Source organism: Alternaria arbusti (genome assembly GCF_024043155.1).
Source record: "Alternaria arbusti strain BMP 1465 chromosome Unknown scaffold_7, whole genome shotgun sequence".
Taxonomy (NCBI): Eukaryota; Fungi; Ascomycota; class Dothideomycetes; order Pleosporales; family Pleosporaceae; genus Alternaria; species Alternaria arbusti.
In genome coordinates this window covers 1188282-1201603 of record NW_026249947.1, presented here as the reverse complement: position 1 = coordinate 1201603, position 13322 = coordinate 1188282, and the positions used below count along the sequence as shown (strand labels likewise).

General features: G+C 53.2%; 3 protein-coding genes across 3 annotated transcripts; 1 reads left to right on the top strand and 2 right to left on the bottom strand.

The window, feature by feature from the left end:
- Positions 1-1762: 1762 nt before the first annotated feature.
- On the top strand, positions 1763-3769 carry J4E86_006212 (uncharacterized protein; the record flags this gene model as incomplete). The annotated part of the gene is made up of 2 exons (XM_051446743.1): positions 1763-2452; positions 2501-3769. The coding sequence occupies 2 exons, from the start codon at positions 1763-1765 to the stop codon at positions 3767-3769; spliced, it is 1959 nt and encodes a 652-aa protein (XP_051302318.1).
- An 815-nt stretch (positions 3770-4584) lies between these two features.
- J4E86_006211 (uncharacterized protein) lies at positions 4585-6270 on the bottom strand (the record flags this gene model as incomplete). The annotated part of the gene is made up of 1 exon (XM_051446742.1): positions 4585-6270. One exon carries the CDS (start codon positions 6268-6270, stop codon positions 4585-4587), a length of 1686 nt encoding a protein of 561 aa, XP_051302317.1.
- A 4070-nt stretch (positions 6271-10340) lies between these two features.
- J4E86_006210 (uncharacterized protein) lies at positions 10341-11562 on the bottom strand (the record flags this gene model as incomplete). The annotated part of the gene is made up of 4 exons (XM_051446741.1): positions 10341-10758; positions 10810-11162; positions 11211-11339; positions 11386-11562. 4 exons carry the CDS (start codon positions 11560-11562, stop codon positions 10341-10343), a joined length of 1077 nt encoding a protein of 358 aa, XP_051302316.1.
- Positions 11563-13322: the final 1760 nt, after the last annotated feature.

The window sequence follows — 13322 nt, the reverse complement described above, 5'->3', positions numbered from 1 at the left end:
CGTGTCGCGGACTGATTGGGCACGTCGACATCATATGTCCATACGAGTGCGAATGCGTCAGCCCTATGCCTCTTCTCTGACCAAGCAGTAGCCGATCCACTGCAGGAGTTTGCTCCGCCACAAAACACACGATCAGCATGAATGCAGACTTCCATGCAATTTGAGTATCTCCTTTGTTGAGGCTGCGATTTGGCGTAAACACGATGGAGGCCTGATCACGTTTCATGGAAGCCGAATCATCGTCGCTTACAAAGGACTCTGCGCGTGAATCAGACGTGCAGCTAGGTTCTTAGCCTCCTGGATTTCGAATTTGATGCAGGTGTAAGTTCACGGGGTGTAGGAGTTGTTTTGCATGAACTCTGGCACACAGCCTCGATGGATACCTTGGGCACGCACAGGCAGCTGCGCCGCAGAACACCCGCTTGGTCAGCTCATCTTCACGATGATCATACTGGTGGCCAGTCCTCTCTACAGCGGGCGCGTTTCGACTTATGCAAGGTGGTGGTCATAGCAGGAGGGAAGGTTGACGTTTTACAGGCGTCTTACCTGTTGCGATCGGACCATGGTGCTCCGCCAAAAATAGCACCCGTTCCTTCGTCGGTAACGCGTACCCCAGAGAAAGACCGTTGCCAGCCAAGCAGATCTTGCAAGGGCCACTTTCACTTTGACTGCTCGCGAGCATGGCTGGAGCGATCATTCGACGTCATGCGGGATCTGCAGAACTCCTTGCCTTATCTCGCGTCCACATGCGTCTGAAAGATGACGACAGACGTGAGCAACAAGCGCCTAACACGCTACCACGCGTAACGCGCCATTGGTGGCTTTCCGCCGAAACGAACGCGATGTGCTGTAGCAACAGAACTACCGATGCGGCCATCGCGATGGTACCTGTTGTTGCTCACGGAACTGACTGCGAAACGCCTCAGGCTGGCTTTTTAGTGTTGGTTGTTCGATGTGTCTTACAGGGCCACCCTACTTCTTTGAGCACTGCCACCAGAACGGCACTTTTGCAGGAACGCATACTGCGACGAATTTCGGGCCAATGGCCGAGTGCGAACTTCTCTTACAGCGCGATGGATCGTAGATGGTGGGGGTGAGGAGTTGGGATTATGTCACGTCTGATGCAAGCGACGGCTCCAGATACCTTTTACGCGTTCGACAGTGAGGTGGAGCGGTACGACAGCTTTCAGATGGCGAGCAGATGCACGTTTCATGTGGTCTGCTGAATTACCCCTGAGAATGCGGCCCTAGGTTAGTAGCGCTGGGGGTCCCTGCAGCGCCGGCGCGGCGATCTCCCTTAGAGCATCGTGAGGCTCGACGCGTTCAGAATTTGAGATCGCGAAAGGAGAGATCACCATGGACAATATTGATCACTAGAGGGAGTTGCTGCAGCGCCGGAAACTCTCCGTGCAATAGTCACTTGCTCTAGTACCAGACTGGTGTGGAGGCATGCATGCCTGGGTGCCTGCATGCCAAGGCAGCCTCTTAGTGCCCTCTTGAAACCCGTGAAACAGACCACGGATGTTGCTCTTCTAAACAAGAGCCGTCCGTCTCCGCCCGGAAATTGGACGATCAATGTCTTCCTGGCGGCCTAAGAACTGAGCTTATACCCATCCGTATACCGTCAAAAGCTTCTCGAACGCTTCCATTTCGCGCGCACTCGCCCTCCCTACATAGTAACCACAGCTCTGCCCGCCCAAGACGGACCGTGAACCACCAATCTCCGGCATGATACTGGCGATTGCGCATACATCGAGATAACATGGAGGCCGACGACGCTCAACTCTACCAATTCAGCACCCCTCAGCAGAGCAACTCGTTCAAGCGCGCGCGGCGCAGTCTACAAAGCTCCACGCCCTTGAGCAGCGTGACCGAGAGTGTCACTTCTTCCCCCCGTCACTCTGGCCAGAACCAGTTGGCACCTCAGCTCTTTGACCATGTCAATGCGCTGAAGCATCTTGATGACCAGCAGATCCTCCAGCTACTTTCCGTTGCGCGCAATGGAGGTCAGTCAACGTTCAGCCCTGGCGGCGCGTTGTATGCTCACGCGTATCCAGATGGTATGCGTCGGTCGGGCGCCGACCGATCGTCCATGTCGACCGTCGGGAGCCGCGCGTCATCATACCTGAGTGTACCATCCAGCAGAGTACCCAGCATGCTCTCGGACCCGCGCTCGTCCATCGCGTCTACCGACTCGTCCTTTACACACTACAGTGCCGCATCCTCGCGCCTGTCGACCGCATCATCTCGTCTCTCCACAATCTCTACCACATCGACGCCCGCGCCCAAGAACTTTGCCTGCACATTTTGCGACAAGGCTCTCAAGTCGAAGCCATACTGGAAGTCGCACGAGGAGGAGTTCCACGAGCAGCGACTTACCTGGAGATGTCCCGACTGCGAGCAGATCTTCCATGCTGGCAAGCGCTTCCGTGAGCATCACACCAAGCTACACGTACGTCAGCATTACCCTTCATCTAGATTCAAGGCTAACAATTTACAGGGCTGTGAACACTGCAAGCAACCGAGGGAAAGCGGTCAACCCACGAGCAGGAAAGCATCGCCATGCGTCAAGAAGTACGAGATCGTCATGCACGACAAGGACGCCTGGGGTTGTGGTTTCTGCGCTTCTCTTCTAACCACCTGGGAAGAAAGATGCGAACACATCGCTCTTCACTTTGAAGAGAAGGGCGGATCCAAGTGGAACTTCACCAACGTCATCCTCGGTCTGCTGAAGCAACCCGAACTCGCCAGCGCATGGAACCAAATGATGCTCGATCGCCATGGCGACGAATCAAACTGGCCGTCGCTGGCGTGGGAGTCTAAAAAGTGCAACCGCTTACGGTATAAGCTCGAGACCAAATGGGATACACGCGTTTTCGACATTGAGAAGTTGGTGCAGGACACCTACGACTTGGCCGAAATCGAGGTGAAGGACGTCGTCGAACCCACGACTGAACTCACGCCCGAAGCTCCGGAGTCCCTCGACAACAGCCAAGGCGAAATCGTGGAGTTCAAGTTGGAGTCGAATGACTTCATGACGGACAACAGGTTGCATAGCTCCCACGGCCTACCGTCCGATAACAGGCTCCACAGCTCGCACGGTCTGCCGTCTGAGCATATGATGATGGACATTGACTCTGTGGAGCCCCCACAGATGCATCATCAAGATATGCAACAATCACAATGGCCGGTCAGCCAGGACATGCACCACAGCATGAGCGCGGCAACCGCCATGGGTGGCTTCGGTGCTTTCGATACCACCATGACGTCGATGCCAACGGACTTTTCGCAACCGATGGCGCAAAGCTTTCAGCCACAGCAGCAAAGCTGGCCAAACGCCGGCTTCGCTTCGACTCCCGACCTGCTCAGCTACCAACAACCAGCGCCATACATGGACTACCAGCAACCCAAGGAGATGGTCTCTGTACCCACATCGCAGTACTCCAACTTTGCGCACTACCCCCGCCAAAGCCTCCCACCAAACTTCTTGCAGCAGCAACAGCAGCAGCACCAACAACAACAACAGCAACAGGCGCCCAGCACGCCAACTTCTCGTCGCTACGTCCCCAGACTAATTAATATTTCGAACAACTCGAGCCACCGTGGCGTTCAACTCGAACAGCCACCGCCGCCACCACCCAAAGACGAGCACCAAAACCGCTTCTCCCGTCTCATCATGAGACGGCGCCCAAGCAACATCTCCCAGCACAGCATCGTCTCGCACCGCGATATGGGCGGAACCTGGGGCGACGATTCTAACTGGGGATAACTCTGTTTCAGCACTCTCTCCACCGCGCATACACGCACATAATACCACCTTTTGCACCCTCGGCTGGGCCGACCACGCACACTCTCCTTAGAAACAAACAAATAAAGCACCGCAACAGGTGACTCCGAACCTCGCTATTCGTCCCTGGGTCCTGGCTCCGCCCTGCACCCCTCGACGAAGCGAGCTACACGACACCTCAACGGAGATAGTACCCACACAAGCAGCTTCATCAGCGCTTGCCACTTGTTTTTCCTTTATCATTTCCTTTCTCCTTACGTATACAACAGTGTTTCCAGCGGGATGGGATGAGGATATACCCATATATGCAGCGACTTGCCTTTTTTCCCACCTTGTTTGTTGTCGCTGTTTCGCCGCAACGTAGTTTAGTGTCTTTGTTGAGAGTTTCAACCATCTTTGCTTGCATGCACATGCACCTAATACCCCCGCACCTCTTTTTTCATGTTGCCATTTGGTTGCGACGCTATTGATGTAATGATGGGGTTTGGAATGAAATATCTAGGAAGGGAAGGAAGAATGGGATGGACAGGGCAGATACCATATAGAGTTACTTCAATGTGCTTGTTAACTTGTTTCATACGTTGACTTTTGACTGGCTGGGTGATGTTTCGTGTTACTACTGTGCTTCATACGTTGGATTTTGAAAGGCTTGGTGATGTCGTGTCATGGCACTGTGGAAGAGACATTACGTTGCAACGGTTGATGTCAACGTGAGGGTATTGATTGCATTCTGCAGGTCTTACATTTAGTGCCTCTAGATACCTCACGCCGCCCACGTAAACTCCACAATCCACTATCTACAAGACCACACGTCCACCCATGTACCTCTGCATGCACCTATGCTGGTCAGAAACGCAGCGGAAGCACAACCAATTCTTGTCGTTGAAAAGGTGGTTGGCGAGCTTTTCATCCGCAAATCCGATGGCCGCGTCCCTAACCTTGGTGTCAACAGGAAGGTATCGCTTGTCGTTGCGAGCAAGGCCATTTCCAAAATTAGCCAAATCGATCACCATTGACGCGTGCTTCTTTCGCTGAGATGCTGGCACCTTGAAGGCGCACAGCACCTTCTCGACCTGCGCATGGAGGTTGGCAGGCTGGGCTTTCCGAAGCCCAGAAAGGCGCAGAGAGCCGTGCTTCAGCTGCTTGAAGACGACATGGGATGTCTCAGGAGGAAACTCCTTCCTGAGGTCCCTCACAATCTTGTTTGTTGACTTGCGCTTTGGTGCCACGACCTTGTCGCCCTCGGGGTCGGCCTTGATGCAGGAATAAGAGGTCGAAGCATGCATTGTAGGCTTCACAGGCTCTTGAGGTTTCGCGGTGGACTTGGTTGATGCCAACGTCCCCGCCCGGCTTGCTTCAATCTCCTCCACCAGTCGATCAACCTTGACTTGTAGGCGGCTCATGGCCCCCATCAACTCCTCGACTTTCGTATCAGCCTTGATACGCGCAGTCCTCTCTTCCTCCAGAATGCTCAAGATCATCTCCAGCTGACCCTTGTTGGGAGAGGGCGCCAGGTCAGTCTGAGTGGATGTGGACTTCGATGGGACGGAGTCTAGAGAGACCGCCAGTGACGAAACGATCTTGGGAGGGGAACCATCTTTGCTGATGAAACTGGGTGATGATGGTGAGGGAGTCGAAGTGTGTCGTAATCTCTTCTCCTTTGGCTCGGCCGATAAGCTAGGCTCTAGTGTTGAAGGAGCTGTGAACGATGTTGAGGAAGCACCAAAGTCAAAGACGAGTTTCGGTGCTGTGACTGGCGGCATTGTCTTCTCCACGGATGCGGCAGCAGTAATTGGGCTTGTATCAAGACCGCCAGGTGCCAACTCGCCATTAGGCTTCTTGGAGCGCGACCCTTTTTTCAGAGGTGCCAGCTTTCTTTCTGGTACCTTGGCTTCAATGGACGGGAAAGGCTTGTCTGCAGGCTTCGCCTCTGTATCAACCTTGTTGAATATGGACGCACCATCGGGGCCGACGAAGGGGTTTACTACTGCTGATACCGCTGGAAAGCTCATAGCTATACCAGGAAGCTGCAACGGGGAAGCATCGTCGGGTGGCGAGACGACAACCTCGGGAATGTCGTTATCTTTCTGGGCGGGTTCTACAGTGACAGCCTCCAAGGCAAGGTCCGTCTGAGGTGGCAGCGGACGAGCGGGAGTGGTGTTGGGTGTAACGCCTTCCGGGTACTTTGTAGCGTCTCTTAGTAGCTCTGAGAACTCCCGCCAGTCGGCTGGAAGATCGTCACGAATTATCTCAAGCCTCTCAATGAACTCTGAACACACTTGGTGATAGTCTGTTACATCCGTCCTATTGTCCCATGTTGACTTCTCGAGTCCTCTGACATACGCACGGAGAGCCGCGTCTGACAGGATGAGCGTCTGCTCGGGACAGTCGCTAGGGACCTTGTTGCGACACTCAATCACGAGATCAACTATTCTCCGCGCATAGTTCTGGCGTTCTTTCGCTTGACTGGCTCTGTAGCTCATGGTGTATGTTGGGGTAAAGGTGGGCTGCTTGGTATCGTCGGGTAAAGGTGGATCGTTTGGTATCGTTGAGGTAAAGGTTGACTGTTCAGTGCCGTGAGTCGGAAGTTCTGCACTTGAGGTGGAAAGGATGGTTTAAAAAAGAAGTAGAACTGTACCGTGCGATTATATAGTATAACGCGAGGCTGTGACTTCGAAGTGAATTGGAGTGTTTACGCCTTGGCGCTCAGTCGCAGCGCTGCACAATAGCAGACACTGGTATTGTCGCTGAAGCGCAAAGGTGTCGCAGAGTGCGCTAGTAGAGGCCGTGTCTAGCAGTATCACTGGTGAAGGTGGAATTATGAGAGATTGACGACTTGTTGCTGGACGCAGCGGGGGTTGTGGAGATTTGGAAAGAGGAGAGTTTGAGCGCAGGCGGGGAATACAGAAACGCAAGTGCGAGTAACTATTAGCGCTATCAAAAAGCCCACAGGTTATGCGGTATGTGTTCGCAAAAAAGGGTGGAGCGCGGGACGGGTATCGGCCCAGACGCGTTTGCGCTGAGGGCCTTTCACTACGTCTAACGCAAATCACACATCTTCCGACTAAGCATTCTGGCTCCTGAATGAAAGTGTGATGCTGAAATACCGGCATTAGATCTATTGGGTCTGTACGAGTATCCAGAGTGACACCGACGTTGAGGGTATTCACCGCTAAGAGTTTGTCCATCAGTATAGTTTGTCGGTGACGCAATGAGCCTCGAAAGCGCAGAATGCGACAAACGTTTGTGAGAAACTCCGCATGCGTTTCTTGACTGACCGATGTCTCCGCAAGGAATACCAGATCTGCTCTTTCTAGTGATGTGAACGTGGTTGCTTACAGGCCATGTGTACGGGCCTCCAGAAGCCTGGGGACAGCAGAGGAAAATGGCGCAATAGCATTTAGAAGATGAGAAAGCATTTCCCATATATGAAAACAAACAACGAGTGCTATCCGAGTACAATGATCTTGGATCTTCTACTGAAAGCTCTATTGTGTTATCTCGTCCTTCATGGTGGGCGTTCGAGTTGGGACGTCGATATGTACGCTGTAGTAGCATGAGTGATGATATAGACATGGCATATCAGTGTTCGATATGTGTGTAAAATCAAACAAAGACGCTGGGCATTCACGTATGCGACGCGATGGTGAAGAGGAAGGAAAGGAAGGGCTGGCGTTGAGGTTGGACCGGGCTGGCCCCACTTCGGACGGACCGCTCCGACATGAGCCCGCCAATCACCCAGGCCACGGAGCGTCTGGTGTCTTCCAGTTGCCAGGCTGGGGTGAGGTGTTTGCTTGTAGCTCATTTCGAGTAATAATCGCCCTGTGCGACATTTGCATGCGTGAACTGCGGCGCACGACCTCGGGACGCTTAGACTCGCAAGGTCCTACCTGGATGATGACACCACGGCAGGATTGGTCAATTCGGCTTGCACGTACACTTGGGGTAAGATCGAGTCAGATCGCGCGCAGGTAATCTGCGTGCCGTCGCTGACAGCGGGAGCGATGCGAATAGCGCACTTGTTCGAACTCATTTCCGAGTGCAGAGAGCATAAGTTTTCATAGCGAATGATCGGCATTCACCGGAGTCGTTCCGGCATCACTAGTATATCATTCATTCACACTTCCCGATTTCAATAGCTTTGGTGCCCTGGTGGCGGCCATCAGCACTAAATATGTGGCTAGATCGTTCCATGCTACAAGAGGTTGTCGTAGGCGCACACCATATCCTCTAGCTCGTGCTTTCTCCCGAGCAGGTACGCACGGTATAAGCAGGTCGACGAACAGCGAAGGCAGAACCAGAATCTGCGAAAGTAGCAATATTAGCGAGACTATTCCAATCCAAGTGTCACCCGCAATGGGAATTTGCAAAATCGACTTACGCAGCAAACATTGACAGTCCATACGACCATCTCATAAGCTCGCAACCGTACAGGTTTTCCTTCCATGCCTCCGCACACCCGCGTTCGAGATACCAAGGCCGGAGACTGATATGCTCTGGATCTGACAGGTCGCCCGAGTTTTGGATCGAGGCACTATACATCCACAGCCCCGCCAGTATGATATCGTACAACGCGTTGACCGTGATCGAGGAGTGGAAGTCGAGAGTTTGCTTGCTGAAAGACATGATTGAGAAGCGGACGAGCCATGTGAACAGGGTTATGATGGCAATGCATAGGTTGCATAACGTACAGCTGGTTGAAGTGTTAGAAATCCAAATGGCTGCTGTATTGAGGACGTGGGAGGATACCTTTCATCCCATATCAATGGTATGGGTGGTGATTTCCGATAGTTCGCATAGTCGTATACACGTTGGATAGGATCGGAATTCCAGCCTTTGGTGCCGCCTTCTTTCCATAGTATGCTGCGGAAGCGATCGGGATATGCAGTCGCAAAGAGAGATACGAGCGCGATGGCTAATATGAGATCAAACAATGTGGCACTGAGAAAGATCAGATAGGGATTGCGGAGCATGGTGAGCGTGATAATAATTGAGGAGCGACAAGTCCGACTGCCAGTTTCACCGAACGACATAGGAGCCGTGCAATGGGATTGTTATGTCGACTCAGTGATTGATTTGACAGAGAACGTGCGCTAGCGCGATGTCAGCTCAGTTGTGGTTGTCTCAGGTGCTCAGCGCCACCCCATTCAAGGAAAACATAGAACACCCTGGAGCTTACATGGACGCTACGCCTCCATATTTGCTCATCGTTGGTCTAATGTAGGCCCTAGGCCTGTTCGGTGTTTTCTTTGTACAAGGTGAGCGCGTCGTGACAGCGGCAGGATTCGGAAGAGAGACATCGAATCTCCGTCAATCATCAAGCCTATCAGCACCGAAGACAGGTAGCAATGTGGAGTGAACTACAGTGACAGCAATGCCTTAGCCTGTTCTCTTTGCATTAGCTTGTAGTTCAGTAGGGAAGAACGCCAAGCAAAGTTGCGCAAATGGCCTCATTCTGACTTTCGAGAAGCCACACCTCAAATAATGCCAACGTGATGTTGCGAAATTAATGCGATTAGAAAAGTGCGCCGATATGCGCCCATTCCCATGTGCCACCTCGCCTCTTGTGTAAGTGAAATGGCTTGCCACATGCACTAACAGTATATGTATGTACGAGAACATCATCGGATCCCGCAGTGTATCGCAAAGCAAGTTGGTCGTCTATGCTCATTACATTATGCATGCGCGCATATCTTCTGCGCTTGTCTAAGCCATGGTGATTGATGCTCACCAGCTCTCCTGTCTTGCGACTAATCATCTAACTCCTGCCCTGCTCCTCAAGCTCTCTTAAGCCTTGCCAAACCCCTCCATTGCCCTCACGGGCCTCGCCGTAATCGCTACTTTTCTAACGGACAGCATCGTCATCTGCGTTTCCTCACGTCATCTCTCTTCGTAATGTCCCTTCCATCGGAAGCTCACTGCTTGAGAGCTGAGCCGATAGTGAGTGTGAGTTGAGTGTAGTAGCTGGCTCATCGGGTCTTCTCTGCAGGTGCATACCTCCTGGCGGCTCTTCATAGTCGGGATCTTTTGGCAAGTACCACATGGCGAGTCCAGCTTGGTATAGTGGAGGCAGCGTGCCGAGGCGAAGATTGGGTTTGGGGGCTATGATGGCTTGAGCGTTTGTAGGAGGATGATGTTGGTGGCTTGAGTCGTGTGGGCGAAGGATCCATCCGTGGATCACGTTCCCACCTCATACAAGAAAAAAACCGAACAGGTCTAGAGCCTACATCGACGCTAGGTCACCTATCTAGTAGGTTTACATGTTGATGTAGGCTGCAGGCCTGTTCGGTTTTTTTCTCAATTGACGTGTTCCGGTCATGTGACTGTGACGTCAGATGCGCGTCCTCCCGCAGCGGCACGACTGTGCCACATAGACATCAACAACAAGTGCGCTCATGTCCGAATTGACACTTGCCTCCCACGTCGTACAATGAAGCACCTCACGTTTTCCGAGAAGCCGCCGTGCTACGCGCCTGCTTCGTGCATCAACGTCGCTACCCCCAACATGCATCGCTGTGGCTAGCCATCTCGACTCTGCGCCCCAACAACGCACTCATAACCGATCAAGGTTATATTCTTTCGTAACTTTGATTTCGTTCAGCCCCAATGAGCCCAGTCTCTCCGAAGGAGCCGATTCATTGCTCAGCGTGACGAAGGCAGCCGCCTGCGGTTTGATGCCTGGCATCCATTGCGAAGGAGGTGCGTTGAGATTCGATGTCGACGAGCCGTTGCTCTGTGTCCGGAACTTCATCCGGCGAAGACCGATACCGCCATCCTCAGTAGGGAGCGGAGGAGTTCGGCGCCACGAAGGAAGCGAACGGACGTTGGGAACGCAACAGCAGACAATACCGACAGCGACCTCGATTGGGGAAAAGCAGATACGCCACCACGACGCACCGATCGGATCGTCATTGACGTTGCCGAAGACGTCGATCGCGCAGTCGATACGGAGGACTGCTAGGATGGTACAACTGTGTGGTGTCAGCAAGAGCTATCTGGAGCGAGTGCTTAGCTTCACGTACAAGCATCCAAGGAGGAACAAGACCATCACCCATGCCTTCTTCTTGCCTGAGAGATCTGCTGCTGCTATAGCAGGTATCGGGGCGAAGAGGATGACACTGTTGAAGAAGACGTGCAGCGATCCGATGATGATGCACGACTTCTTGCTCTGCAGCTTGCACTCCCCTGGTGGATGGCACATGCTGATCCAACCCGCGAGCGACCAGATGTACCAAATCGCGATGAGCGCCATAGACACATAACAAGCGATGCGAGCAAAAACTCTCTTCTCGTACAGGCGGAGGTAGGATTTCGCAAAGGCCACCTGCACCGTTGCAACCGACGTAGCCCAACAGATGTCGAGTGCGAATTGTATCTTGAAAGCCTGTTAGCCAACTATCGAGAAGCCTCCAGCTAAACATACCCGCAGCCAGAAACGCTCCACAACGTCAAAGTTCTTCGTCGGGTCCGCCTGAATCTCATAGCTCGTAAGCCCTTCTCCGCCGAGGAACACCAGCACGTAAACTAGCGTAACTACGACAAAGCTCATAGCCTACGGTTGTTAGCATGGTACCGCCGTCATGATTCCATCGTCTTACCAGAGCAGCCAGCATCAGCGCATCTTCGTTGATCGTGTTGACCCGTCTGACACTCCTCGTGTACCATCTCGCCGCCACCGCCGCCGCAGCCACCGCAAGGCATAGTGTAGGCGCAATCAACAACGCAAGCTGCTTGCCATTGACAATGTCAAAACGATCCGATTGCTTCCCCGCCATGATCGATACTATCCAGCTCTTCTTCACTTCACCGCATACCGAGCGCACATCAAAGCCAAAGTCGTCGAAAGAGAGGGGCGTAACTGGAACCAGGATTAAAAAGCCCCGAGCGGAGCGAGTGAACGTAGATAAAGCCAAAGAGGCGATCCTCCCCATTGCCTGGTCCAGAGCACAGAGTTGTCATGCACTATGCTCGTTGAGTCCGCCGTCTTCAACGCCTATCTCGCGTCACCCAGGGTGCCTCAGCCGTGCGGCCCATGCGACAAGTGTAGTGTTGGCCTTTCGGGAAGCAAGACCTAGTCAGGGAGCGCGGCGGGGCTCATGCTGTGCGCCGCTGATTTGTCGCACATCTGACGGTCCGACGCGGAACACGGCTAACCTGCATGCATCCCTGCCAGCCATATACCTGTGACCCAATGAAAGCTACCACACCAGCAGGCCCTCCGTTCATGGGGGCTTGCGCTTCCGGGGCACTGATGCGGCTAGCATGAGCTATTGCAGACAAAAAGCAATATAGCAAGCTGGCAATCCTTTGCCGTATTCTGGTAGGTTTCTTGATGATAGTTTCACTTCCCTCGAGGCGATCGGTTAGCAAAAGAAAAGTAACTCAACGCTATGGGCGATCCGCGCATATGTCTGCATCACGACGTGCGGGGTTGCCGAAGCTGAACACCCCCGAGGCGACGGTTGGCTTCCCCTATCGATCACGCAGCCCCCATGCTCATCACCGCGAACTGAAACAAGCCCGCCCGCGTCGGCCGTTCTTCGTCGCGTGGTCTGCCAGGTCATGGTTCCGGCACAAGCGAGGTGGCGCCCTTCTATCGTGACCTAGAACACAAACTCCACCTACCAACAAGCCTAACAAGATTGTAACTTTGCTTCTCGAGATTCCCGGCACACGTTGAGACAGCATTCATGCCTGGCTATATACTCTAACCTTCTTTCTCAACAGTCGTGCCGTCTCGCTCAACACTACACATATTAAAGGACGCCGCCCTCTCTTTTTCCTTTCCACAGCGGCCCGATCGGTCCTCCGAAATAAATCTCCGACATGACACCGCAAATGCACACGCGTGCAACGGGAGAGTTACCGCAAAGATGTATTCTAGAATTAGCTAAGAGATAAACCCGCATCTGGGGTATATCTCGCTCCGATCATACGATCCTGCAGCTCTTTCGGCCTAAAATCCTAGAGGTGACGTCGCAGATTGTATATTGGATGAAGTCATCGGGCTAAGGTTCGGGCAGTAATGCGGTCGTCTGCGTGTCATATGCAGGGCAATAGGAGGGAGGGAGGTGGTATCACGTGGGGCGGGCTTATCTGGTGCTGTCACATGTGATTGGGGACGGCAGAGAACGGGTGAGTGAGGGAGAGACAATGCATTCGGAACTACAGAAACCATACGGTACGACTATGCGCGGAGGCATTCGCAACCGTGAAAACCGATAGACGCCAACGCCAAACCTATCCCAGGAGATATTCAGTGACCTCTGACCCAGCCCAGACAAACTTCATGAGGGTGCGCGTCGACCTTCACGACCCCAACACCCAAAAAACCCAAACGCCAAAACCACCCCAGGAGGTCGTCGCATACTTCGCACGGATGCAGTGAAATGCTAGTACTCAGAAAGGAGGTTCTATCCACCCCCAAAAACTCCTGCTCGCCTCCTCCTCCCTCTCCACCCTCTCCCTCTCCACCCTCTCCCTCTCCATCTCTTCCTGTGCCCATGTTGGGAACAGTACTTTCCTACACATAGGA